Below are 27,252 nucleotides of genomic sequence, written 5' to 3' on the forward strand. Positions count from 1 at the left end.
ATGCTGGTTAAGACAGTCCCTGGCTCGGCCGCTCCGTTGTGAGACGGGGCTGCAAAAACTACCCCTCCCAGCAGCCGAGGCGGCGAGGGAAGATTCCTGCGCATGGCTGTTGGCGCCCTCCTCCCTGCCTCGCCTGCAGTTGCTGTAACCGATTTGAGTATCCCGAGGTGGTTGCGCGCGGAGCGGCGATGGGTCAGCGGGGCGGGACGGACCCTCGGGGCGCAGGTGAGGCACGGAGGACACTGGAGCGGGGCTGCTGTTCTGCGGGGAGGGAGCCAGGGCTGCTCGGAGCAATGCTGGCGGCGGCAGCCGTTGCCATGACAGTTGTGTCTGGATGTTGGGTGGAGCTGCTGTGCCCGGGGGCAGCAGGGGAGGGGGCAGCCTGCCCACCCCCCGGGAGCCTCCTATTGGACGCACACCTTAAGGCCGGGCCGGACCTGCAAACCCACAAGCCACTGAGTCAGGATTCGGCTCTCGTGTCTTTGCAAGACCATTCATAAATTCGTAGGAAAGAGGCTCCCCCCGCACCCCACCCTTTTTACGGTCGGGGAAGACGGGGAGGGGGTTGCATTGGGAGTTGCAGCCTGCGTCGCGCTTGCTATAAAGTTATTCTGCACGGAGATAGAGGTGGACGACCTCTCGTGCTCCAGAGGGATTGGTTGGTGTAATCTGTTTAGGTTTTGCTCTCTTAAGGGGCTTGGTCACGCTGAGCAGTAAACTCCTTCGCTTGGGCTTTACTCCCAGTGGCTGAGTCGCTCTAGAAACTGTGAAATCAGTTTTGGCCACCTGTTAAGTGTGCGTTCATAAAATAGGGTGATGGTGTGTTTATCCCACCTTCCCTCCAAAGAGCTCAGGGTGAGAAACCTGGATATGGGCTTACCCACCTCATCCTCACAACAACCCTGTGAAGTAGGCTAGGCAATAAGAGAAGAAAGCGGGGGAGTGGAGTAACTGGGCCCAGGTTACCTGTGGCACCTATTGTGTTGTCCATGATATAAGTAGGCCACGTCTCTTTATCTCGAAGAGGGTAGGGCTGCCTGTGGAAACTATTATTTGGCATTTATGGTGCAGTGGAGTCATTTCACAGGGGCTTTACAATAATAACTGGTTGCATTTTTGTTTTTGTTTTTTTCAATAGTTTAAGTGACCCGTAGAAGAGAGCACGTTTTTAATTACTGTGTAAGAAGATTGGTGAATGGGTGTTGTGCTGATCTTCAGCCATGGCCCACCTGAGGGAATTTGCCAACCAGGTAAGTGAGAACTGGAGGCTCTTTTTGAATAAACTTAGGGCTTGTCTACACTCCCACTTGATCAGTGCCTAGAATGCATGGGTCCAAGTAATTTCCGCCTGTCTCTTCCTTTTTAGGCACGGGTGCAAGAGGTTTTGCCTTTGCCCCACCATTTGTTTCTGGAAAACCCACAATTTAGCACTAAATCAGAACAAATGGCAATCCACAGAAAACCCAATTGCCATTTGTTCTGATTCAGTGCTAAAATGCCAGTTTTCCCAGAGGAAAGCCGTAGGGCAAACGGAAGTGTGGATGAACCCTAAATTAAACTAAAGCATACTCCCCATGAAAAAGCTACCATACTATATGAGAAATTGACTAAAGGGAAGGCATCTAAGGTCACTGTAGTGTTGAATGATTTGTCAGTTTTACTGATATCAAAATGAATCAATAGAAAGGCAATGCCTCCAAATGATACTGTGAATTTTATTTTCTGAACAGTTTTCCATGTAGCCAAAAGGATATGTTAAGGTTATTACTGTATACTGTTTTGTAAAAAACAAAATAACAGTACCACTTTCAGATGTTGCCTCTTTTTTGCTATTTGGTGCAGCAGCACAATTTGCTGATTGTGCCCAAGTGTAGAATTTAGTATAAGGCACCACACTTAGTATTCTTAAAATCTTTGCTTCCGTTGCATATCTGGTCTTTCTGGCTTGGTAGCCCTGGAAATCTTTTGAAGCTGTAGGAAGGGAACAGGATTTTTCTTGACTTCTCCCTATGATTACATCACCTAACTTCAGGATCTGGTGAAACATATTCTGCCTTCCTCTGCACCAGAGTGGAGGGCAGGCCAAACACAGATAGCAGGATTATGGAGCCAGTACCAAGATCCTTCTGCTCAGCTGCATCTAGGAGGAGTTAGTGGTGTGAATGGAGTGAATGGTTGTAGCTGCTGAGAGAGAGAAGGAGAGAGGAATAGAAGGCAAGAGTGGTGGAAAGGCCTGGAGACAAAAGGTGACAGAACAAACCCAGCAAAGAAGAGGGTGGGGAGGAGGGGCTTGGAGCAGTAACCCAACTCAGGAAAAGCAGGCAGATGAGCCAAACCTAGAGTAGAAAGAGAGTTGATGGAGATTAAAGGGCCTGACTGAGAGGCTAGGCTTGGAAAGAGGAATTGCCCTTGAGACTGTATAAGGCAGTGCTCTGTGCTCCTAAACATTTGCATAATGACTTGTTCTCTTGAAGCACATTTGGTCATTTTTAAAGTGGAACATATTGTTCTACCTGAGTCCAATGTTTGTTACAGTGGTATCTTGGTTTAAGAACAGCTTAGTTTATGAACAACTTGGATTAAGAACACTGCAAACCCGGAAGTAGGTGTTTTGGTTTGTGAACTTTGCCTTGAAATAAGAAGATGTTTCGCTTCCTGTTGAGTGTGTTCCATTTGTAAATTGAGTCCCTTGCTGCTATGGGAAAGCACACTTTGGTTTAAGAACAGACTTCTGGAACGGATTAAGTTCGTAAACCAAGGTACCACTGTACGTGGCAACGATGAGAGGTCAGTAGCCAAGGAGTATATTTGAGGGAAAGCAGCTGAGCAGTGTCAAGACCTGACAGACAGGCAAGAAGGACCATTGAAGTCACTACTGAAGGCATAATTTTTCAAGGTTCTTGTTTCTATTATTCTGTGATCAGGATACATTCTTTGGGTGATTCATCCAATTTGTTGGCTTGGCTGCATCGTGCTGCATCCTAATAAGTGACCTATTTGATGAGTCTTTATTTGCCTGTTGTTTTTCATAACAGATCATAACAATTTCCTGAGATTCCTTGTCTGACGTCTTTTCTCTTGCTCTTGAGATGTTGGCTTACCTCAGCCTTCCCCAAGCTGGTGCTTTGCAGATGTTTTGTACTACAACTGCCATCAATCCCAGCCTGACCAGTTGTAGTCCAAGATAACTGGAAGGTTGAGGAAGTATGGTTTATTTCCTCTCAGTCTCTTGTGCTCTAGCTCTCTCCTGCCCCCCTGTTGCTCACATTTCACTTCACTAAATTGCCAGCAGGCATTCTTTCAGAGGCCTGTGCTGTTTGGGTGTTGCTATGGAGACAGGAGGATGTTTGGTTGCCCTCTTCTGTTCTGTTGACTGAGAACCCTATTAGAGTGGGGCTGAACTCAAAGCATGAGGCCTGCTCATACTTTGAGCGGGTAACTGCCGTCCTTGAGTAGGAGAGGTTGTTTATCTCTCGTACCCGTCCAAAGGTTTCTTAATGGCATCTTATCAGTTTAATTACTAAAGATAAGAGGCTGTTGCCTTTGCCTCAGATTGAAATCTTGGGAAGAAGGGGAACTGAAACAGGTGTGGTCCTTTTCAATGACAGATTTATAAGCGAGTGTACTATTTCTTCCCTAAACAGCGCATGTACACACACACACACACACACACACACACAGTGTGGAAAATCCATTAACAGGGACAGCTTGTAATCCGTGCTTCAAAAAACAATTCTGCACTGAAAAAAAGTTACACTGGTATAAGCTAGTTTTCATCTTTGGTGCAATTACATTATTTTTTTCCATCAAAGGTACTCCTAAGCACTGTTTACTAGAGCTTATCTTGGTTATAGGGCAGAGAAGATAGGTGCTGGGGTGGGCATGACATTAAAGCCTCTCCCCAACTTTTCTAGTATTCTTATGGTGTCTGAGGCAAACCCTGGAGAAATAGCAACCCTTCTTAACTGTCATTGTGGGGTGAGGCTTCTCAGATTGATTGTGGCTCACTCTCATTGCCTTTGTGATGGGGCAGCTTTGTGTATATGTTTTGGAAATGAAACCCTCTCACCAACTTTCTGGTATCTCTGCTGCTGTCATCCCATATCAGGTAACCCTAACAAATTTATGATGGTATAAGCTTTTGTGGGCTGGAGTCCACTTCATCAGATCACTTCCACACTTATGCCATAAGAAATTTATGAGACATTTAGGTTGTGCAGAAAGCTTGTGTTGTTTTTGCTATAGCAGGCTAACGCAGCTACCCCTCTAGATGTTATGAATGCTAAGTTATTTTTAGCTCTTCTGGTCAGTGTTTTCTAACCCTAACAGGAACCATGGTAATGTGGTTCAGTGTTATCTCCACATTGCAGAGAGATACTAGCTTGTTTAAGGTTACCTAGCTGAGTGTGTGGATTAGGCAGTATTTGAAGCAGGCTCTTCCTGGTTCATGATTCATTCTCGGATCCCTTTGACGCACTAGATATAGACGGACAGGCACACTCTGTAATAGTTTGGTAGCGCTGGATTGCATATCTAAATGACTGTCTAGTTTCCAGTACCTGTCTTGGACATTTCAGATGCTGGAAGCTGACCGTATTTCAGTGGTTGCAGAAGCTTCAGGTCACTTTAAGGCTCAGGTTCATAGTGCAAGAATGATATCAATATGTGTGTGGTGGGGGGTGAGGCCTACTAAATTCCTAAAGTCTTGTTGGTACCACAGTGGAAACCCATCAGATTTCAGCAGATCTTAATTATATTCCAGTGCAATTCTGATATAGGTGGAATTGCAAATTTGCTATTGAATTTTTGGGCTTTTCCAGAATCTTAACATCCCCCCCTACTAAATATTTTTTTTCCACTCAGAAAGTCAGAATTCAGACAGGTTGGAGATATACTGAACATGGGACCAACTTGCTGCACATACACAGAGGTGCAGATGATAAGCCTTTAGGGTACTTCTATCATGAATAACCCTTGTGTCATGTTGGGAAAGGCATGGCTTTGGTGTTGTCCTGTCAGGTACACTAGGGCAGCAGTTCTAAGCAAGTCTCCTAAGAGCAACTTCTAATGAACTCACTAGGACTTTTTTCATGATGGAATGAGTTCAAGAATGAAGAAAACCCCTGCTCAGTCAGATTAAACAAACAGACCACCGAGCCTGGAATCCTATACAAGAAGTGGTCAAGCAGCAGCTTTCAGGAAGCCCACAAGCAAGTGCTGAAGGGACTAACCACATTCTGTTGTCCCCACTTCCCAGTAACTGGCATTGGGAGACACATTGCCCTATGAACATGAAGGTTCTGTCCAGCTATTACTTTAGTTCATAGTTTTATCCTCCATTAACTAATCTACTCTTTTAAAGCCATCAGAGCTAGTGGCGATCACAAAGCCTTGTGTTAGTGAATGCCATAAGTTAACAATGCATTGTGTGAGGAAGTTATCTGTTTTCACTGTCTTAAATGTTTATACAGTAACTTTTATTTTATTTGGTGATCCTCAGTTGTCCTAGTATGGCAGAAAGAGCCAAATTTATCTATCTCCACATCATACACACATTTTTGGGCTGAGCTCCTGTTGCCTTTATAATGAGAAGTGAGCCCTATGCTAGATGATAGAATGGCTCTAACAGATGAATCATTAAATCCCTGCTATTTATGATGATTATGTTTATGAATTACCCACCCTTAACCCTAAAGTCCCAGGGCAGGTTAACATAAAGTGCTACAGGTTATTTTTTTGACTCTCTCTCTCTTCTTCTCTTCACCCACCACCCCATTTATTCCTACTGACTCAGCACTCTCGGGTTGATCCAGAGGAACTGTTCACAAAGCTGGAGAGGATCGGTAAAGGCTCGTTTGGGGAAGTGTACAAAGGAATTGACAACCGTACCAAGGAAGTGGTAGCTATCAAGATAATTGACCTAGAGGAGGCAGAAGATGAGATTGAAGACATCCAGCAGGAGATAACAGTGCTCAGTCAGTGTGACAGTCCCTACATCACCCGCTATTATGGTTCCTACTTGAAGGTAACAGAAGCTACCAGGGCAAGCTGCATCACAGTGCTTGTGGGACAGCTACTAGCAAACACGTCTGCAATTTGTGTACTTAAACAAGGGAAATAGGTTTAGTTCACCCACTAAATCCATTTCTCCCCACCACCACCATAAAGTGTTTTCGGTGAGTTTTGTGGCTGGGACATTAGTGTGGCAGTGGGTGTGGAGTGAGCATGATAAGAGAACTTCATCTTTGGAGGCTTTTCTCCTTGGTGCAATCAGAAATGTTTAACTAAAAATTCTTACAACTGGCATGTATTTGGTGACTTGGAAAATTTAACAAATCTAAGTAAAATTCAAACTCCAAGAATTAAAGAGAAAACCCCTTCCCTGCTTATGAGTTGCAGACTCTTTATTAGTGTTGTCATGAGGATGCCAGAGTGTCATGATAATCAGCTGTTAGCAAGATAAAGAAGCAAACTACAACATTGGGCAATCTCAATGCTTGCATAAGAGTCCTGCTGGATCAGACCAATGGCCCATCAAGTCCAGCATTCTGTTCTCGCAATGCCAGCCAGATTTTTATGGGAACCCTGCAAGCAGGACACAAGTGTAATAGCACTCTCCTGTTCCTGAGCAACCAGTTCTGAGGCATACTTTCTCTGATACTGGAGGGTAGAATATAGCAGTCATGTCACATTTGAATTCTTTCCCACTCAACTTTTTACAACACGTAAGTAGCAGTGTAATGGAGAAAGCTGAGCCAGAACCATTCACCCTGACCTGCCACTCTTCTCAGGGTATTATATTATTATTATTATTATTATTATTATTATTATTATTATTTATTAAGAAGAAAAGGATTTAGAGATGTCCTTTCACCACAACAATCTGCAGGCTGAAATGGAACAATCCACCAAAAGCTGCAGCTTCTGATGTAATTCAGCTCTGAGAATAACAAAAAATATCACTAGATATGTCTAGATATGTGGATCATGATGCTACCGAGCACTTCAGGTCTCATTGTGACATGCGAGAACTGAATGAGGAATACAGGGCTGACATGTTTCTTCCGCTGTTTTTAAGGCAAAACCCAGGGTGGCCTTAATATTGAAATGCCTGTCACTGCTTTCACACAACGCCTTGTCTAATTTACAGGGCACCAAGCTTTGGATAATCATGGAGTACTTGGGAGGTGGCTCAGCACTGGATCTAGTGAGTACCTTTTTGTCATTCAGTTCAGATACCTTAACAAGATTCAGCCTGGAACATAGAATTAAAAGTAATTCCACATTGGTTGCATGAAGTACCATCTCAAATCCACATTCAGAACTGCCACACCCCGTAGACTCCCCATATCATTCAACAAAATACGTTTGTGCCAAGTGGTTATGAATGAACAGCTCAATACTTAATCAGTAATCAGAGCCCAGCTTGGAGGTGCTCTCTGATCCTGCTTTAGTTCATGTACAAGTTCATGTGTGCATAACTGCATTCTTCTTTTCTCTCTTTTTCTCTGATCTCCATGCAAATGGTTGTTCCTGACATCTAAGTTAAAGTTTGTTAAGCATGGAAGACTGAGGGACTTCGGTTTGAATGTATTAAATGTACCTCACTCCTTTACCGTCATTCCTACACTTCTCCTGTAGCTCAAGCCTGGACCTTTGGAGGAGACCTACATTGCCACCATTCTCCGAGAAATTCTAAAGGGTTTGGACTATCTTCACTCTGAGAGGAAAATCCACAGAGACATCAAAGGTCAGGCTTGCAAAATACATGTCTTTGTTTTTTCCTATCAGTTCTCTTACGAGGCAATTGAAACCACACATACTTGCTTTCACCGACAATCTCAGGTGTCTATGTTAGAATCCCCCCCCATTTGCATTTCTGTGACCACTCCTTAAATCAAGAAGTATGAATTCTGGCAGTAATTTGTGCCAGAATAGTCTGAAAACTATTGGGACCACTAAGGCGGATTTAGTTCTGTAGCCAGGCCTGAACTCAGACTGAGAAGGGTCTACATCAAAGGTGCAGAACAGATGGTGGGAATTACTCTTCTTTATGCAGAGGGCTACAGGTTCCCCACCTGTGGTCTAGATAGTAGGTATCCTCCAGGACTGCCTGCAGCTGCTCTGTCACTACTTTCTCCAGTAGCTTGGCTATAAAGGGTGGACTTCTTGAGCGGCTGTACCATTAAGATATAAAAAAGGGACATAAGGCAGGAGAGCGGGCTAAGAATTGAGAACAAGGTAGGGGTTAAACAAGCTTTGGTAGTTCATGCAGGGTGAGAATATAACCCTTCTACCCTATTTGCAAAGCCATAAGGCATTGGGCTTAGCAGTAGCAGGGAGGATCAAGCCAGTTTTCGTGATGTTCTGCCTTCCTTTGTGCAGTTGCTAAGGCACAGTTACTCTCTTCCCCTGTACTAAATAAGGAATTAACACAAAAGATGTTTACCGGGGCTTCAGAAAGGGATCATTTCTTACTGCAAGATAATTTATTGTATTCCCCTTTGATTCAGCTGCCTTTATTCTTATTTTTTCTATGAACAGCTGCTAACGTGCTACTTTCAGAGCAAGGCGATGTGAAACTAGCTGACTTTGGTGTAGCTGGCCAACTAACAGATACCCAAATCAAGAGGAATACCTTTGTTGGGACTCCTTTTTGGATGGCACCTGAAGTCATCAAGCAGTCAGCCTATGACTTCAAGGTGAGCTGAGAGGAGCAGGTGAAAGCCTACTGGAACCCTAGCTCATAATTTAGAATGCATGTTACATTGCCTTATCCTGTGTTCTGCCTACGTTAGAAAGAAAGGTGCATATAGGTGGGTAAAGTTTGCATGTGCTTCCGAGTCTTGCTATACACATCATTGGCCACTTAGTGCCCCCTTCAGTTTTCTAGTGAAGGGTGTGCTTTCTAGGCGTGAATGTATGTTTATGCACACATTTGCACAACTTTAAAGAAATCTGTTCAATGGTTTCTCCTAACCTTCTGGATTAGATTTGGGGAGGGCACTGGGTACACATGGGGGGAGGAGAGGGGGGAAAGTGCTGTCGTGCAATCAGGAATCCTTGCGCTAAGAGAATGTGTTAGTTGGATCCCATCCTAAAAGTCCAATTCATGATTAGAAATGCAGCCTGCTTTGACAGTGAAAAATACCCAGAACTGTGGTGCAATCCATTAGGTTTAAAGCTGTATTAAAACAGTCAGTAATATGTATTTCTTTAAGACTTCGTACCTGCCTTTCACTACAAGATCCCAGGACAGGTTACAACAATATAATACACAGTGACAAAGAAACAAAGAAACTGTTTTGCTTCAACTGGTATTATCATAATTCCGTATATAATTTAAATGCTTGCTATTCACAAGTTGTGATCAGAGCTTAACTGCACTCCCTGTAAAGGCAGCCACCTTTGTATAAGAAAATGAAGAGCACAAAAAACTTCTTGCACTTTACAAGATTTCAAATCTAAGAGATAGTTAGCTTAATTATAGGACTGCTTAATAAAAGATAAAAAGAGAGATTTTAAATACATGTTTAATCTCCATGTCTTATTGCTGTCCAACCTACAGCAGTCTGACCTTCTGGATTATCTTCTAAATCGTAGGCTTAGTAAAAATGTTTTGCTCAGACACACCTATTCAAGAACTTCTAAATCTGTGTCAACCAGAAATAACTTTACCTTAGATGTCGTTTACTTTTAGACATATGGATCAAGGAGACGCCCACATGATAAGCACACCAAGTTGTCACTCACTCATTCACATACAGAAGTCGGGTAATTATGGGAGGCAAGTGAATGATTTGAGTCTCTGGAGGAGTCCCCTTTTCCTGTGAATCAGCATCAAAGCTCAAGTCAGTGAGTGTTGGCTTCTCTGTGCCATGGTAACACTGAGTGTTCACAGATCGTTCTCATTTTTCTTCCAGGCAGATATATGGTCCCTTGGAATTACTGCTATAGAACTGGCAAAGGGAGAGCCTCCAAACTCTGACCTGCATCCTATGAGAGTTCTCTTCCTGATTCCCAAGAATAACCCCCCGACGCTGGAGGGACACCACAGTAAGCCCTTTAAGGAATTTGTGGAAGCCTGCCTTAACAAGGACCCCAGATTTGTAAGTGTTGCTCCAGCCTCTTCTCATAAGCAGAGCCTGAGTGTCAGGTCAGAAAACCTGGCAGCTGCTAGCTAGCAGAGCTCTGAAATGCTTGTCCTTGGAAATGAGCCCACCCATAGGAATGTGCAGAGTAGCCCTTAGTCCTGTTCAAATTGAAAAGACTCCTTGGAAAGTGGCAGTGGTAGCTGTCCACCTTTATGGTCTAGTCCCTGCCAGCTAAAACACCTTGTCTCTTGTATTTGTGCAGAGACCCACTGCAAAGGAATTGCTAAAGCACAAGTTTATCACACGTTACACCAAGAAAACATCATTTCTCATGGAGCTCATTGACCGGTACAAACGCTGGAAGTCAGAGGGGCATGGTGAGGACTCAAGCTCAGATGACTCTGACATGTATGTATGTTTCCATTTTATTTTAAAAACATTTGTAACCTGCTTAATATTTTTTAAACCTCTGAGACATTTGTCCTACTTTGAAAATCTTTCCTTTCTTCCTTTCTCCACACCCAAATAATCAGGGTTGATTGCTCAGTTAAGTTTCTACAGATTTTGTATTTGTACCAATAAAGCCTGTAAGGTGGACCAGTAAGATTTTATGTAGCTTGTTGAGAAGTACAGATGGGCACAAAAAGCAACGTACAATTTGTCATGCTACTGCTTCCAGTCTTTAAATAATTGCATAGTGACATGGAATATATGAATACCCAGTTCTGGGCTATGAGTTTGGTATCTATTGGTACCAAGTCCATTCTAGCCCCTTGATAATGGTTGGAAAATGCAAACACTGAGTTTGCATTTAAGTAAGATTAAGCTGGAAAAGCCTGCCGTTGGGGAAGCCACGCCCCTGCAAATCTTGGCACTCCTCTACCCAGTGTTCTTTGAATGAAATGCACTCTCACCCCTCTTGTTTCTAGTGATGGAGATGCAGATGAGAGAGATCAAGGGCCAATCTGGACTTTCCCACCAACCATTCGTCCCAATTCCTTGAATAAGCTGCACAAAGGGATGTCTCATCATGGGTCTCAAAAGGTCAGTGTGGTGTCCATTACTGCTGGGGAGCAGAGCCCTGAGCCAGCAGTGGTCACTCTGAGGGACTGAACCGCCAGTGTGCGGGAATTGTAGTGTTTCGCCCATTAACCCTGATACTGTCAGAGCAGAACGTATCTTGCTTTAGATTTTGGAGTCTGCTTATTCTGTTCTGTTTTTTTGTTCACTCATGGAAGATTCCATTTAATGCAGTGGAGCTAGAATGGAGGTCAGGGTTGGGATACTTTTTATGGACTGGTGGACCAGATCATTATCTGTCCCCACCCGATTGACAGATGAGTTGTCCCTCCCACCTATCCAAGTCCCTTGTGCAGTGCTTCCTAACCACCCAGTAACCAGCTGGTTTCTAGGTGCTTGGGAACTGTAATGCACAAAGCTTTGCCACCTGCCAAGTGCCAAGCATAGGGAAATTGCAAGAAATACGGTTGGCAAAGCTGCTTTCTGTAGAGATTGGCTGTGTGATTGAGTTCCCCACCCAAGCTGTGCTTCTACCTGCCCCACACCTGAAGTCACATCTGATGTCAGGCATGGGGCAGCTGGGCATGGTTTGAGGAAAATGGCATTGTTAAGACACATTGGGACATGTAGCAGGCCAAATTTGGCCCATGGGCTGGAGGTTCCCCATCCCTGATAAAGGAAGTTTGCTACGAATAGTAATCCTGCTGTTAGTTGCTGCTGCAAAATGGTGTAACACCATACGCTTTGCATACAGGTTGCTACTCCTGCCTGTGCCATTTATCTGCCTTAGGCTTCTCCTAGGGACCATGTAGGAGCTGCAGCACAAACGGGAAGATTCTTAACGGATGCTATATCTACTTTGTTCTTTACTGTTCCTGCTGGTGATGGTAGATTAATGTTGCTTGTCAAAGCAAAGCATTTTCATAGACGGGTTGAAAGAACTGTTCAGAGTCATATTGAACAGCATCCTTCTTCTCCCTCCTCCTATTAGCCTGCTGAGCCTATCAAACGGCAACCACGGTCTCAGTGTCTCTCTACTCTTGTACGTCCTGTCTTCGGAGAGGTGAGGTGGCAGGGTCTGAATTTTTCCCAATTATTATCTGTAACATATGAAGTGTTTCTCTGAGGATGTTGGGTTAGAATAATGAGTAGGCGCTGACAACCAAGTGATGGTAAGAAATGAGACCTTTCACACTTGTATGGTGATTATTAGAATTACCAGTAATCTTTTGCCCTGTTCTGCATCCTTATGGTGTGGGAGGCAGCTTGAACTCTGCAAAAGAGGTTGATCCCTGGATTATGAGCCAGGATCTGTGAGGACAGCTCAAAGCCACTTAATTTGCACAGCTGATGAAGGGGAGAGTTATTGAACCAGACACATGTTAGGTGGTATAAGAGAACGATATATGGTACAGTGAGTAGGGATCAGACAGGAAGTAATATGTACACAGGGCCAGAGTCCTCTAAAGAAGGACACGACTGCAAAACATACACACATTGCTATATCCACAATGGATAGAGTTGTCCTCTGGTTTTCTGGTCTAAATTTGGTAAAATTGGGTCAGCAATTATGTAGCTGCATGCATTAAGAAAGCAATGTGTTGTTTAGCTGGAGTTGCAAGCTTCCCAGGGACACTGGGCATCACATAGTGAGTGAAGCATCTGGGTGCAGTATAGTGTTGGGTGGTTGATTGCATACTCTCCCCAACAGCCACAAGGCTGTTGGGGAGATTTAGTTCCATATATATGGCTTTAGGAACAGGGTGCAAGTTTCCTGATATCTAGTGTGCTTAGTTATTACAGCAGTGGCCCGCTCCAGTGAGCCTCGTCCAGCTCCGAATCATTATGTGTCACTTGAGTTTGTCACTTACTGTAGCTTTAGGCAATTTTTACAGCTAGGCAACATTGCTGTAGCTGCAGCTGATTAATTCTGTATTCTGCTTGTTCAAAGTACTGTTTAAATTTGGCACCATTACCAGCCGTCAGCAATAGCATGCTAATTGAAACTGTCTTAGGCACCTTTCTGAGTTTCCCTCCTACAGGAGCTAAGTTGCAACTTTGTGTGTCCACTCAGCCTTGTCTAAAAGATTTCTGTGATGGGTAGTTGTATGTGTTTTGGGGAATCAGACCTATGCTCCGATAGGGAAAAGGCTGTTTGTGTGAGAGGTTATTCCTGCTTATTCCCATTTCTGCCTCAGGCCTCTCCCACCTATGGAATGCAACCTCCAAAGTTAGAATTCAGCCCTTGGCATGAAAGAGGTTCTCCCCCCCCCTGTACTACTATGGCCATAGGGGCTGTGGAACTGGCCCATATTCTAGAGATGGCCTATTGTACTTCTTTATACAGCAAATGTTTTTGCCTCCCATGAAAATTGGCATTAAGGATTTTGTGCTGCTACTTAGAACTTTCTCTTGTTCCAAACATTTTGCTTTCCTCTAATGTCTTGGCAGCTCAAAGACAAGCACAAGCACACTGGAGGCAACGTGGGAGCCATGGAGGAATTGGAGAATGCCTTTAGCTTAGCTGAGGAGTCTTGTCCAGGAATCTCTGACAAACTAATTGCACACATGGTAGAGCGAGTGCAAAGGTAAAAGTTCTGAGCGTTGTTAACGTGAGGATATGGGCTAGAAGGAGTAAGAGAAGCCAATCCTACACCTTGCCCCTGTACACCTTTCTCTAGTGCTGCTGTTCTTAGTTTGGGCCCAAGATATAGCTGTTTGCTTAGGACAACGTACTCTGCCCTAGGCAACTGTCTAGCATGCTGGTCCTTTGATTGGTGGTTGTGTGGAATGATGAAATCTAAATTATTATTATTAACAACTGTATTTTGCTACTGTCCTTCACCATAAGGTCCCAGGGTAGGTTACAACTACAGAAACAGAATACAGGCAACGACTGATTTAAATGTGTCCAATTGATGTGTGCAACACAGCGACCCGAAAGTGACTGGAAAAAGGGCCGGGCTTATGCATGCTCCACCATCGCATGCCATGACCTGGAACACAACCCCCACGCAAATTGAGGGTTGCCTGTACAATGAAAACTTAACCCTCAAAATACAGTTATTCTGGGCCAATGAATTTGTTAGTACATGGCCCGGGACAAACATCTGCATCACCTGCCTTTTAAATTAGGACAGATGAGTTTTTGACACGGTTGCTATTCCTTGTTTATGCTTGAATTTGAAGAAAGTTGGTGTGAGGCTGACAGCAAGAATTTACTATGAATAAGCCTGATGCATATCCGTTGTTCGTTCTCTCTCCCTCAGGTTCTCACACAGCAGGAACCACCTGACTTCAGCACGCTGAAGCATCATCTTTGTTACTCATTGAAAGGAGGGTGACTTTTCCCACCCCAGCTCCATAAGAACTGCATATTGAATCCATCGCCATCTGCTGTTGGATGTTAACATTGTGCTATGGATTCCCAGACATTTCAGAGCCTTTGTGTGTGTTTCATGACCACCCTGGATGGGATTTACAACACAAATGAACATGGACTACTTTGCAGAGCCCTAGGAGGGTAATTTCTACAGTGTACTTCATGGAGGTTTTTAATTATATCCCAATTTCTCTCAGGTCAGACCTTGTTTCAAAGCAAAATCCTGACTGCTGGAAAATGGAAATTCAGATAAACACATTCCAAAAGGGAAAAGGTGGGACTGTGTAGCTCCCTGCTTTGGCAAGAGGTATGTGTGAACATTGTTCATCAGCAAGGAGGGATTATCACTACCCAGTTAGGTGGGCATATGCTGGTGCTACTCAACAAGATTTTTGCTTAAGAGTTTCTCAACTATTAGAACAAGAAGATTGGCCTAACAGTTGCTGAGACAGGTGAAGCTTGCCTTCTCCTTCTCCTGTCTTTCTACTTGCTCCTTTTGTGAGGTAGGTTTGACTGCTGCTTGCATTCTGCACTTGGCCCATGTTTCACCAGCAACAGCTTGGAAAAGATGTGTTCCTACTCAATCAAGGCCCTTTGCTGCTACTTATTATCTTTGAGTGTGAACACTCAGTATCATGGATACATTCATATCCAATTCAAATAGTTTATCAAGAGTATTATGCACTTGCTAAAGAGGGAGAGAAGCTAAATGCTTAACTACACCTACAGTGTAAAAGGATTGTGGTATATAAGTCTTCAAACTTCATGGAAGTTTGCTGTTCTCTGAAATGTGACTGCAATTCAGTTACATTTAAATACATGTGTGGTGCCAACAGCTGGAGGAAGTTCTAGGTGATGTTTCTAAAACTTATCCTGTCTCTTCTGAACTGTTCATTCTATTGCGGACTTGAACAGTACTTCTGCCCAATTTATTTATGGCTATTATCTCTGGTTCTGGCTGAGAAGTAGCCTATAAATACCATAAGTATTTCAGACTTCCAACTAGTTCTTCCTCTTCAAGAAATGAAGGTCTAGAGTAGTCACACAAATTGGCAGTAGTCATATTGAAAAGAGTCACTTCCTAAATGTGTAAAACCATTTAGTCATTGACAGTGGTATGGATCTATTCTTTTGATAGAGTTCAGGGGTGGAGATGGAATTGCCTTTTCTACATACCCTTGCAAGTAATGTTAGGGGTAAAGTAATGGAAATGCTCTTTTCTTGGTATTCATACTTTATGCTAGAACCATGTCTTCAGAGCTGCAGTTGCTGCATTCTCAGTTTTGCTCATGGATAGCTGAGTTGAGAACATGGGCAGGAATATGAAGAATCCATTTTCCTTTACCATTATCCTCCAGGACTGCTTACGAAACATATGGGAATGATGTAGAAAGGAAAACAGGAAGCTGTGAAGCTGCTACTTTGTGCTGTTCATAAAAGGTACCTTGCATTTAACTCACAATAAATCACCAGTAAAGCTCTCACAGTGTCTCTAGTATTCAAAACAACAATGTCTTAGTTTTTCAAATGAGCAGTGAGAGGGATCTGCCACTTTCAATAAAACTAACTTGTCAAGTAAATGCTGACTATATGGTTATTTATGCATTGCTAGAAACTCCAAAGCTGGACTGGAGTTACTCCAGGGGAGTAAGGACTATTTTCCGTCTGATCTAATGCAGTGTGGGATTTCAGTTGTGCTACTGGGTTGTTAGGGGTTGTTTTGCTAGAGTGCATCTAGCCACACACTGGTTGGGAGAGTTTTAGGCACTGCAGTAAGATAAAGCAGAGCAGGTTTTTTTGGTGGTGGGGGCTGGGGAGCTAAGATTGAAAAAACTGGGTAAGTTTAACCTGGAGAAGATACCTGCAGGGAAGGAAAAGGTGCCCCAAAGGACAGGACTAAATTTCATCTGAGGGGAGCTTTCAGTTGACCATTAGCTGAAACATCTTGAACGTAACAGCAATTCAACAGTAAAATTATTTACCTAGGGGCGTGGTAGACTCTCCCTTCCCTGGAGCTCTTCTAGCAGATGCTGTACAGCCATCTGTTGTGAAGGCTGTAGGATTTCTTACGACAAGCAGGGGCTTGAAACAGATTGCCCACAAGGCCCCCTTCAACTCTCAGTTGTGTTTTTTGTTGTGGACAATTTTGGTTAAGCCTTGATCAGGATTCAGTTGTAGGCTAGCCACAGCTCACTAGAGGTCTTAAGTTAATAAAATAGGGAAAACTATGCATTTGAAATGAGAATGTGGGCACTGCTGATACGGGAGTAATTTTTATATTGAAAATTCTGAACAGAGTAAGAATTAGGTTATGACAAACTGCTTGTGAGCCATCTAGAGATCTACAATAGTTTATTTCCAAAAACAGACACTAATAAATAAAAAAATACATTAATGTATATTGAATGGCCATAATAGTAGAGAAGAATATTTAGCACTTTGTAGCTTCCTTATAAATGACAATGTCAAACAAAAAAATGTAACAAACCTTCCCTTTGCCCTCTAAGTGGGAAACCAACCCCAACCTTCTACCTAAAAGACTGACCTACATAGTTTTAAGGGTCAATATGAGGAGTAATAAAGACATCTGTATTTTTCCCATGTCCTGCCCCTCCTTTAATTGCCCATACTTCAAAATGCAGTGTTCAATATATAAATATTTTTTTTACCTCAGTTTCTTCTAAAGCACACTACCCATCACCACATTGTTGCTCAACACAGTATAACGTGACAAGTAAAGACCGTCTTCAAACCAGCAGACTACTTTCTACTACTATCCAAGGGTAACGTGATAAACCTTATCTGTCCCATGAAAGAAATATATGAACTTAAAAAATAAAACGCGTAGGCTCTGCCTCCATGATCTCGGGACAATAGCACTATAGAGAAAAGGGGGGGGGTTCAATTATCTTGCCATTGTGCAGTACTTGTTTCAACTGATCTGCCTTAATTCCTGAATATGTACTTTTAAATATATGTCTGCACCAGTTCTCATACTAAGTCCCTGAGTATTTCCCCCACCCTGGCCTGTCACTGTTAAAGGAACTAAGGAGTAGAGGTGTGTCATTAATGAAGGAATAAACCCTTTAATAGTTAGTCACCCCCCAAACACTACTAGGCTTTTATTACTGCTGCACATGCGTGCTTATTGGACATCTGTTACAATAGATGTTTTGGCTGAGGTAATAAAAACAGGGACTGGTTATTGCTGAAGCTGCCTTTCCTTTCCAACTCTCTGTATACATATAACTTTTAAAAGAACTTAGCCAAAACATAACAAGCACCACTCTCAAGCCCAGAACAGACAGAGAACTCAGAACATTATCTGCAGCGGTACAGACACACTAAAAGGTCCGCTATCCTCATCTTTGCATACTTCAGTATCTTCTGTATACTTTTCTACCCCTTCAAACTGAATGTGGAATCCTCTTTTCTCATGCCCACTACCCAAATAAAAACTAACAAGGGTGAAGTTGCTTCCTGGCAATTTTCTGAAGCACTCCGCTCTACCGTGAGGAGAAATTCCATCTTAACATTAATGTGAACATTGCTTGCAGTATGTGAGGCATGTATGGCTGGTAGGCGGAAAGACAGATTATTTAGTTGAGACTGAGCATTAACAAATAATAGAAAACCACTTGAAAGCCAGAGAACTAATATTGGCCAAACCCCAACAAAAGAAGCAAGTCATGTAAATCCAGCAGCCACATTTTTTTCATGAACTGAATTCCCCAGAGTCTTTGCAGTCCCTTTCGATGATAGAGCTTTCTATACTAGCAAAATTCACCATCTTCCACGAGGCAGCTAACTTGGCCACAGGAGGGAGCAGATGGGTTCCTTTTACTACTATCATGCTCAGGCTCCTTTCCCCCATACTGCAAATAATTAACTTACAACAGAGACCCAGCTCTGCTTTTATCAGTTTGTGTTCTTTTCCTTTTCATCTTTAGGAAGGCAGAGGCTGGATCTCCCTGGAGAACTTGTGGCTCTCTTTATTACTTCCATCCACCTGACGAGAGAAAAAAAGTCAACTGTCATGGCCCTAGTTCGTTACCTACTCACTATCATTCTTTGAATGTGCTGCATAATAGTTTTTAGTAGGAATATTAATATTTCGCTTTCCATTTTGCTGAGGATTTTAGTAAGATTAACACTCAGACTAACACTTAAAAGTTAACGTACTGTAAAGAAGGAGCCACAGTATCCCAACAGTAACCTGATAATTTGAACAAAGGTCTGTACAATTATGCTAGGTTTGTTACTATAGTGCAAAGGGAGAGTTATAGAAGGGAGTCCTAACCCACAAGGAAGGGGACTGGCAGTTAATGCCCCTCTTTTCCACTGCCTAGATGAGTATAATATGCACACCAAATCACTTTTATGAAGAGCACAGAAACTCAAAAGGAAGGGTCTCCCCAAGTTAAATTTTAATTTTTAAAAAAATTCCTCCTGGTTTTCCTGCTGCCAATGAGTAGTTTTACTGTCTCACCCAGCCCAGATGGTGAAGACTCAGTAGAGTCAGTGGTGCTATTCATTAGTGATTTTGCACAGTTGTATCTTTATGGAGAATGACCATCAGGTTTGGGACATTAAGCACATCTTCCTAAAGAATCTTTATTGTAAAGCCTAGACTGGTCCCATCACTGATCGCAGTGCACGTTGCCTGCAACCACACACAACGTCTCAGTCATCAACAAGTTTTATTGTTGTTAGCCGCCCTGAGCCCGGCTTTGGCTGGGGAGGGCGGGATATAAATAAAATTTATAAAAAAACAAACAAAAACTTTTATCAGTAAGAACTGGTAAAACAAGGCTTCACTCAGGCTCATTCCACTAAACCATATGGTATGTGTGAACACAGCCAGAGTATCTCTTTAGCCAAACAGAAATGGATCTGAATTGTACATATTTACAATATAGAGGAATTGCAATTTCCTAATGCTGTAAATAGTCCACCCCTTACTGGAAAAATGGGAAAGGCCTTGGGGGGGATGCTTTTCCATATATATAGTTTTAGGCCTTCACTTCTCTACCACCTGCTCCAGGTGGGTGGAGAGAGAGAGCATTTCTCAGGTGATGTGCAAATGTCCATATATGTACAACTTCAATCTGAGCTACTTTTGCACAGAGTTCTTTCACTGACAGATTTTGAAGTTAGTAGAACCCACCAAAAGTTATCTCATTCATTAATATAGGCAAGGCCACAGAAAGCATGACTTCTGTGTGAAATTCTAGTAGTTTCCTCAACTCATTACCAGGAGAATTAGTAGAGAACATTTGTCAAAATGGTAACTGGGGGTAACGAGTTAGTTTTGCAAATTATGTCTAGGAAGCACACTTACCTCTCAAAGGTGTACTTGCTCTCAGCCCTGAAGAAATATACATGGGACTTGAACTGCAGTTTGAAGACATAATCCTTCTGAATGCCATCGGCCTCTACGGGTGTGCTGACAGTGTAACCAAGAAGTGGTAAACTGGCCAATGGATAATCATCCTGAAAAAACAGCCAAGTTTTATTCTTTATTTAACAGATGTCCATTCCACTCTACAACCACCATTTTCAGGGCAGTTTACAAAGAAAATACAGGCAGCAACCATTCCACATGCGCCCAATTGCCACGTGACCACTGACACACAGGTCCTTTCAGAGCCAGAAGAGAGCAGAATGGAGGCAGAGCAGGCTTATGTGCGCTCCGCCAATAGACGCAGGGGTCAGGAACGGAATGCCTGCACAAAATGTTCATTGCCTGTACTAAAACCCACCATGTACCACTGAGTTAATACATGAAGTTACAAGTAAAAACAAAAACCCTCGGTTCCCAGCCAGGACAAATATAACAGTCAGAGAGAACTAGCTCTCCCAAGTTCTAGGTATTGTATGCCATCTGGAGAGCATAACTAAAGCCATAATTGGGAACCCTGTCTACAATTTTCTCCAACTAGGTGTTTTTAAAGAGCACCAGACATGCTATTCATATTACAATCAATTTTAGTTTACTGTGATCTGGCAATGCCTAGTGAATCGCCAGAAAGATGTGCCAATGACTACTGGCTGAAGCTGCGCTGGAGCATTCAACTCGTTGCTGACAGCAGCAACACTCACAAAATGTACCAAAGAATGAAAAGAATGAAGAAAGCCTTTAGGAATGGATTCATAAGGCATATTGCATCTCATTCCTATGTATGCCTAACACCATCTTGAAGTTGTGCCACATCCATCTTACCTGGTGCGTCTTGTAGAAGAACAAACAGAAGTTTGTAAAAACAACCCACAGCTTCTGCCAGCCGTTACTGTTTTTGAATTTCCTCAGTAGGTATCCCGACAGCTGGTTCTACATGGAAGAGAGGAACATATAGTGTAAGTGACTAGTAGTCATTCTCCACAATTGCTCAACAAAAACCTGCCGTTAAATTTGCATTGCAGATTCAAAAAACAAATAACTTTTTCTAGGGGATGACTGAATTTGAGAAAGACTGCTTCAGAGCCTTTTTGTACGATTAGATATTTTGTGCAAGAAGTATACAAGTTACCTTTTTATGGTGGTGTTACAATTTGCCAAGTGCAGTTAGAAAAGTTCCTTATTTTTTCCAGACAGTGCAATATTGGAGCATGGGTGTGTAACACAGACATTTATTGGCTATTCCCTGTGATGAAGTTAATGACTGAGCAATATAAAGCCACCACCCAACTCCATGGTTCTGTAATTTGGAGCCATTCAAAATTTCAACCCCCCCCCAACAAATTATTTGGGATTCTTTGCTCTGAAACTACAACACTGGAGTGCTTGTCAAGCATTGTGTATATTTATTTTACTGGCAGACCAGCAAAAACACCCCAATTGCCCCAACAGTCCTTTTATTTATTACTTTTTTAGCATTTGACCCCCAGGTTTTTAAGGAGGTGGGAAGTGAGACAGCATTATTTTTTTCCCCAGTTTGTAGCAGTGGTTCCGAAACTTGAAAACCACTTAACTGGTTTTTCCACTTGTAGTAACTGTAATGTGCCGTGCTAGATGCTGTATGGTTTTTAATTGCATTTTTCTTGCTTTTATTTCTTATATTCTATTTTATTGTATTACAATTTGCATTCCATAGAATGTCTGTTTAAAATAGCCATGCTGTGGAACACCTGCAAAAACCTCATGGACCACAGGTAGTCCACAGACGGCAGTTTAGGAACTCCTGCTCTATGGCAGAGCCACCTACTCCCCATTCAGATCCACTCAGTCCAGATAGGATATTTCACTGTTTCCACTAAAGGTTGTTTGAGTCAGGCTTTTCCTGATCATACCAAAAAGGCTCTAAGACAGGTGAACCCAATGTGCCCTCCAGATGATGTTGGACTACAACTCCCATCACCCCTCACCATTGGTCAAAGTGGCTGCGGCTGAGGGGAGTTGGTGTCTAGCAACTTCTGAAGGGCATCCTGCACCAAGGTGTCTTCTCTCAGGTATGCCAGCTACTAATGTAATGCCCATTTGTGCACACACCCCTTTTTCACAGTGATAACATTGCGTACTGCATTTCCTCCTCTGAAAGGGTAGAACAATTATGGATGCAACTGATTCATGTCCGTGCTGTGTTAACTGTGCGACTTTAAGTCCCGCTTTTTGTTGTCTACAACATGCTAAGAACCAGTAAGCAACACACAGAGCTTGCATTCTTAGTTAAGGAGGCAATACAACTAGAAGACAGAAAATGTTGAGGGAAAGCACACAGTAAAAAGCCCTGCAGAGCACATGGCAGCAATGCCACTTTTAAGTTAACATGCTGGTAAAGTGAAGAGTAAGCCCCACAGGAGGGAGAAGGAACCTATCTTGCTGTTATCTAATCTACAGGATAAATGAAATGCATCAAAACAATGGCATCTGTATCCAGGGTTCTTCTTAATAAAGGGATTAATTTGGCTGATTTCTGCAAGAGACTTAAAGGATGTCTTACCATTCATTCCAATATTTTAGATCCTTGTTTCTGCACATTAGAACAGTGTTTAAGAGAGCTATAACGAGATGGTACAAGTAGAAAATGACCGTCTTCATAGATCCTATCAATACTGAGAGTGAGTGAAGCAGCTTTACCTGAATCATACACAAATAATCAGACAGGGATAGGCTCTGGTTCCGGTACCAGCAAACATGGGTGATTGTGTTGGGCCGCTGAGTCTGGCCCAGCAAATAGCGAGGAGGAAGCTCTGGAGAAACAGCAAGAGAGCAGAAAACTGAGCAGAGAGGGTGCAGGGCAAAGAGAAAAAGAAAGAAAAAGGTGATTTAGAACAAGAAAGGGCAGTACACGAAAAGGTCTGTTAAAAGAAATAGTATGAAAAAAGAAAAAAAAAGTTATGAAGTTCATTATTTGTAAGTCCTAAGATCAGCAGTGCAAGGGGCCACGGTGCTTTGGGGAGAAATCAGAAAGATTTAACAAATTTACCTAAAACAGGGTTCTCAGTGGGCAAGATTTCAAACTTTTGGTTTCATAACCCCAAAGCTGATTTATTTCATTGGCTTTTTAGTGTGAATGGCAGCTGTTGATATATCAAGGAAGGCCCCCCCCTTTTAATCTTTTTTCTTCTCCAAAGCACACCCTTGTTGAGAACATGATGGAAACATGCAGTCACACATACGAAGAACATCTTCAGACGTCTTGTGGTTACTCATTCATTTGCTCTCACACACAAGACCACTGAAGTTATTGAAGGAAATGGGGGGGTTAAAACCGCACACATGTATACAGTGCAGAGAAACCAGCAACCAAGACAGACAGAGTGGTAAGTGAAAGTGATAGTGATATGTGCTCTGCTGCTGGGTACCTCGACGGCCACACTGTGATCTGTCATGGAGACACTGGTGTTGCGGTACCAGCATACATGCATGGTAGTATTGGCACGGTGGTGGCTCTGCCTGTCCAGGGAGCTACGAGAAGAATGTATGTCCTCTTCGGACTCCTGTTCTAGAGATACCTCATCTGAGGATCCTGAGGGGGGAGAAGGGAGCAAACATTTAACAGGCTGTGGCCACAGGGATGGTGATAGCGGCAAGGATTGCTGACGTATAATAGCATCTTCCCCTCACAAAAGGAATTGGCATGCATGGGTTACCCTCCTTCTGACATCCACGACCTTCATAATCGATCGTTTGAAGGATAGGACACCTCAAAGTTATTGCATAGGAAAAAGTCCCACTCTGTTATATAGGGAAAATATTGAAAAGTTTGCTCAGAAGCTAGAAGGGTTCGATTTGTAGCAGAAGGGGATTCCTAGGAAATATATAATTTCCACCTGAGGAATGCCACAGTGTGCTTCAGTGGCCCAGTGGTGCGGGAGGATCCATAGATAAGGAGACATTCAGGAGTACACAGGATATTATTTCAATGACTTCCACAGATTGGTAAGTGAACTGTGGTTTAAAAGGATGAATACTTTCCTATGTAAGAGGGTGGTAAGGAAGGATTACACACTATAAACTTCATTATTATTGCTTTAACAGCTGGAAGTTCTTATTTGCCAAGCCTGAAATATCTGGAGCATCAGAGAGGGTATGGAATGTTACTTAGTGAAAAAGACTGAAGGCTGCGTAATCTATACCATTTCCATCTCAGAAGCCTGAAGTGTGCACAACTAGCCAAGAATCACTAATCACAAGTGGCACGAAAGCTACTCACTGTTAGAACGATTGCACACTGAGTTTTCTAGAAACATCTCTGATTTCTCAGTGAATTTCTTGGCCATTTCAATTGCCATATTTAGATCTTCCATCCACTTCCCCATTTCCAGACGAGTGCTGAAAAATAGAGACAGGAATGATGGCTAAGCACGTTTTCAGAGCTCAGCTGCCGTTTGTGATTTATGGTTCAAGAAAAGCACTGCTTGCCCCATACTTAGAGCAATTTCATGTTTCCATAAATTCCCACTAAAATAACAAAATTTGCAGTCAATGTTACCATTCTGGCAACTGCAGAAGCTTGCCTCAACAATTTTAAATTCCACACAAATTCAGGTTTGATAAAACCACAACACATTTCGGGATCTTTTTCTATTCCTCCTGAAATCTGAAGTCTCATAAAGATGAGAGGAAGCAACATATTATTGCACTTTAATGTAAGCTTGGAGCACTACCCCATGGGGAAATCAGGTTTTGCCTCAACAGATGACTGCATAATGACTCAGGGAGTGTGTGGTCTCCCACATTGTGCAGCCTGGGGTATAGTGGCATATACACACACTGAAAGACGCCTATTTTACCAGTGCTTTAACACTCCTACCTTTTCACAACTGAGCACTGAGAAAATGCTTACCTTGCTGCTACTACTATGGTTTTTTGAGCTGAATAAATGGTAAAGCAATGAGGGACAGACCATTCGTTTTCGCTCTCTTCCACCTACAATAAAGGAAATTTATTCATCACTCAGTGAGCAACAACACACACATCTACACTAGGAACTAAAAGAAATGGTCTGACAACAGCAGCTAGCTACATTAAAAGTATTTCGTTTCTATTTTGTTTCTAATGGGAAAACTATCAGCTACAATTGCATTGTCACTTCAGCAGCTGCTAAGCATAGTAGTCACTGGCATATTACTCACCGGAGGATCGAGGACTATCAGCTGAAAATCAAACACAGACACATAAAAAAAGTTCCATTAAGGAGTGGAAGGGAATGTTGCATTTTGGTGTGGAAGCAACACCAATTAGCACATCCAGCTAGCCTTGAAAATAGCAAAAGCACAATCAAGAGTTGTCTCGTCTTCCCAGCTACTCCAATGCCAAAAAACTGGCAGTGCTTGTTCTTTTGACTACTTAAATCTAACCCAAAAATCTGTGTCTACTAATGACTGGAGAAAACTACAGTAACCAGAACTGTTAACATTTCGCAAGAGTCCCTTAAAAGTTCAGTATAAAGAGGAAGCCCAGGTTAACATGAAACACATTTTATTATTTTGATGTTTGATTGCTGTGTGATGTATCACTCACCAGCATCCCATGCAGAGGGAGATGGCCATGAATTTTGAATTGATTGGTACCCGTGACTCCTTTGCTGGTGTAGAGCAACATATCTGAAAACTGAGGCATGGAAAAGTTTAAAAAATCATTTAGGTACTAGGAAAAAAAGGCAATTCTATCTTTTGTCACAATCCTTGGGTTACACCCAAAGAGTGCATAAGTAGAAAGCAGCTCAAGCAACTATTGTCTTTTTCTCTTCTCCTGCTCTGGAGCCCCTGAGCTCCTCTGAAAATCCTCTCCACTGAATTAGGGGTTCCTCTGGAACAGTGAGGCTGTGTTGTTTGGGGCTGCAGTAGGAATTTGAAATTGCCTGGAATCAGGCAGACAAACCATACACAATTTATCCCTCCTGTTGCGGTCCCAAACAATACAGCTCACACTGTTCAGAGGGCTCCCCAAACCTTTGCAGAGGCCACAGAGAGGGAAGAGAAAAATAGCAAAATTTGTTGGCAAGCTGCCCTCCACACATACAACCATTGGATAAACCCCTTTGTAGCTTTATTTGCAAACCAAATAAATTTGCAAACCAATGTAAGTTTTCTCTTTAAATTGTGCTGCAAGTGGTTCACAGTAAAGCATAACAGTAACAAAACCAACTATCACTGTCTGTTATATTTCTCTATAAAAGTATTTAACTTTTATCCACTCGAGATATCTGCATTACACTATGCTTACAGTTTCTCATTGTAATTATAGGGCACAAATTATTACCAACCGGTTTTCAGTTCATACATGATTACAAAGAGTCCTTCAACACCAAGGGAAAAAACCCTGTAGTTTTTCTGTGCAGAATTAGGATCAAGCAAAGAGACTGCCCAACTAACAGAAGCCACTTTCTTTCCTTTTGGGAGCCCTTTTAAGGAACGGATCCTGACAACATCAAAATCTGATGAGGAACAAGCACATACAGCACATACAAATTAGCTGCCCACAGGGCAAACTGAGAATATGAGAACCACTCTGCTGGATCAGATCAAAGATGCATCTCATCCAGCAAACTCTTCTTAGAGGCCAACTAGATACTCATGGGGAGCCTACATGCAGTAGATGAGCACAGTAACGCTCCCCCACTTGTGTTACCCAACAACTGGCATTCAGAGGCATTCTGCTTTCAATACTGGATGAAGTACACAGCCATCATAGACTCAAAAGAATCTTGGAGTTGGAAGGGACCCTAGGGGTCATCTAGTCCAACCCCCTGCAATGCAGGAATCTCAGCTAAAGCACCCGTGACAGATGGCCATCCAACCTCTGCTTTAAAATCTCCAAGGAAGGAGAGTCCACTACTGTTCCATCATGACAAGCAGTTACTGATTAAGGGCCATTCTGCTATCTATCTCTTGAGAATCCAGCCCCATGAGGAGGCAAAGAATCTGAGCCTGGATAAAGTCAGGGTTTGAGGACCCACCTATGCAACTGCCTCACATTTCCTGAAAAGGTCCATGCTGTATACAAAGGCTTCTTTATATTTTGGCTGTGAAACAACCGAGGCTCAAATAAGAAGGCCGTACTCCTCAGAATATGTACATGAAACTTAAGCCTTGACCAATCCCAATCAAACTACTACAAGGGAACGGGCTCCAGAAACCTCATTACGAGTTGAAATCTTGATCAAAAGCATCAGCTCACCAGAAAGAACATCCTTTGCTGTAAACCCTTTTTGGTAAGCTTGTATAAGCAGCCTTCCCGGATAAATTCCTGTGGGGAAAAATACACAAAGCTTTAGTACATTTGATGGCTCTTCTGTGAAATGCAGCACT

At 42.7% G+C, this 27,252-nt stretch overlaps 3 protein-coding genes across 8 annotated transcripts in view; 2 read left to right on the forward strand and 1 right to left on the reverse strand.

The window, feature by feature from the left end:
* The window catches only part of HDLBP (high density lipoprotein binding protein), a 257,678-nt gene that overhangs the window by 90,904 nt on the left and 139,522 nt on the right, over positions 1 to 27,252 (forward strand). The window lies entirely within an intron of this gene.
* On the forward strand, positions 37 to 16,076 carry STK25 (serine/threonine kinase 25). 2 transcript variants are annotated; one of them, XM_083506507.1, is made up of 12 exons: positions 37 to 225; positions 1,139 to 1,250; positions 5,795 to 6,025; positions 7,151 to 7,207; positions 7,642 to 7,750; positions 8,545 to 8,702; positions 9,924 to 10,109; positions 10,357 to 10,502; positions 11,024 to 11,138; positions 12,106 to 12,177; positions 13,566 to 13,702; positions 14,384 to 16,076. In XM_083506507.1, the coding sequence occupies exons 2-12, from the start codon at positions 1,221 to 1,223 to the stop codon at positions 14,421 to 14,423; spliced, it is 1,281 nt and encodes a 426-aa protein (XP_083362633.1). In that variant the 5' UTR covers positions 37 to 225; positions 1,139 to 1,220; the 3' UTR covers positions 14,424 to 16,076. The 2 variants fall into 2 exon arrangements, with proteins under 2 accessions (XP_083362633.1, XP_083362634.1); XM_083506508.1 differs by lacking the exons at positions 37 to 225; positions 1,139 to 1,250 and adding an exon at positions 2,961 to 3,586.
* The window catches only part of FARP2 (FERM, ARH/RhoGEF and pleckstrin domain protein 2), a 68,834-nt gene continuing 58,413 nt past the window's right edge, over positions 16,832 to 27,252 (reverse strand). For 2 of the 5 annotated variants that reach the window (XM_083506368.1, XM_083506369.1), the window contains exons 20-27: positions 27,122 to 27,190; positions 25,463 to 25,552; positions 24,786 to 24,868; positions 24,153 to 24,271; positions 23,302 to 23,465; positions 20,720 to 20,827; positions 19,838 to 19,989; positions 16,832 to 18,505 (exon numbers count right to left, since the gene is read on the reverse strand). In XM_083506368.1, the coding sequence (XP_083362494.1) occupies positions 18,415 to 18,505; positions 19,838 to 19,989; positions 20,720 to 20,827; positions 23,302 to 23,465; positions 24,153 to 24,271; positions 24,786 to 24,868; positions 25,463 to 25,552; positions 27,122 to 27,190 (876 nt within the window). In that variant the 3' untranslated portion in view covers positions 16,832 to 18,414. Of the gene's footprint in view, positions 18,506 to 19,837; positions 19,990 to 20,719; positions 20,828 to 22,573; positions 22,714 to 23,301; positions 23,466 to 24,152; positions 24,272 to 24,785; positions 24,869 to 25,462; positions 25,553 to 27,121; positions 27,191 to 27,252 lie in introns of all 5 variants that reach the window. The other 3 variants (XR_014526942.1, XM_083506370.1, XR_014526943.1) reach the window with 3 other exon arrangements.

The sequence above is a fragment of the Podarcis liolepis genome, assembly GCF_965112155.1.
Source record: "Podarcis liolepis genome assembly, chromosome: 5".
NCBI lineage: Eukaryota > Metazoa > Chordata > Lepidosauria > Squamata > Lacertidae > Podarcis > Podarcis liolepis.

What these genes read in the sequence shown, in the direction of transcription:
- STK25 (XM_083506507.1), top strand. Translation starts at nt 1,221, where the DNA reads ATGGCCCACCTGAGGGAATTTGCCAACCAG. An exon ending in AGCTCAGATGACTCTGACAT is followed by an intron (nt 10,503 to 11,023) that starts GTATGTATGTTT and finishes TCTTGTTTCTAG; the next exon opens with TGATGGAGATGCAGATGAGA. An exon ending in ATGGTAGAGCGAGTGCAAAG is followed by an intron (nt 13,703 to 14,383) that starts GTAAAAGTTCTG and finishes TCTCTCCCTCAG; the next exon opens with GTTCTCACACAGCAGGAACC.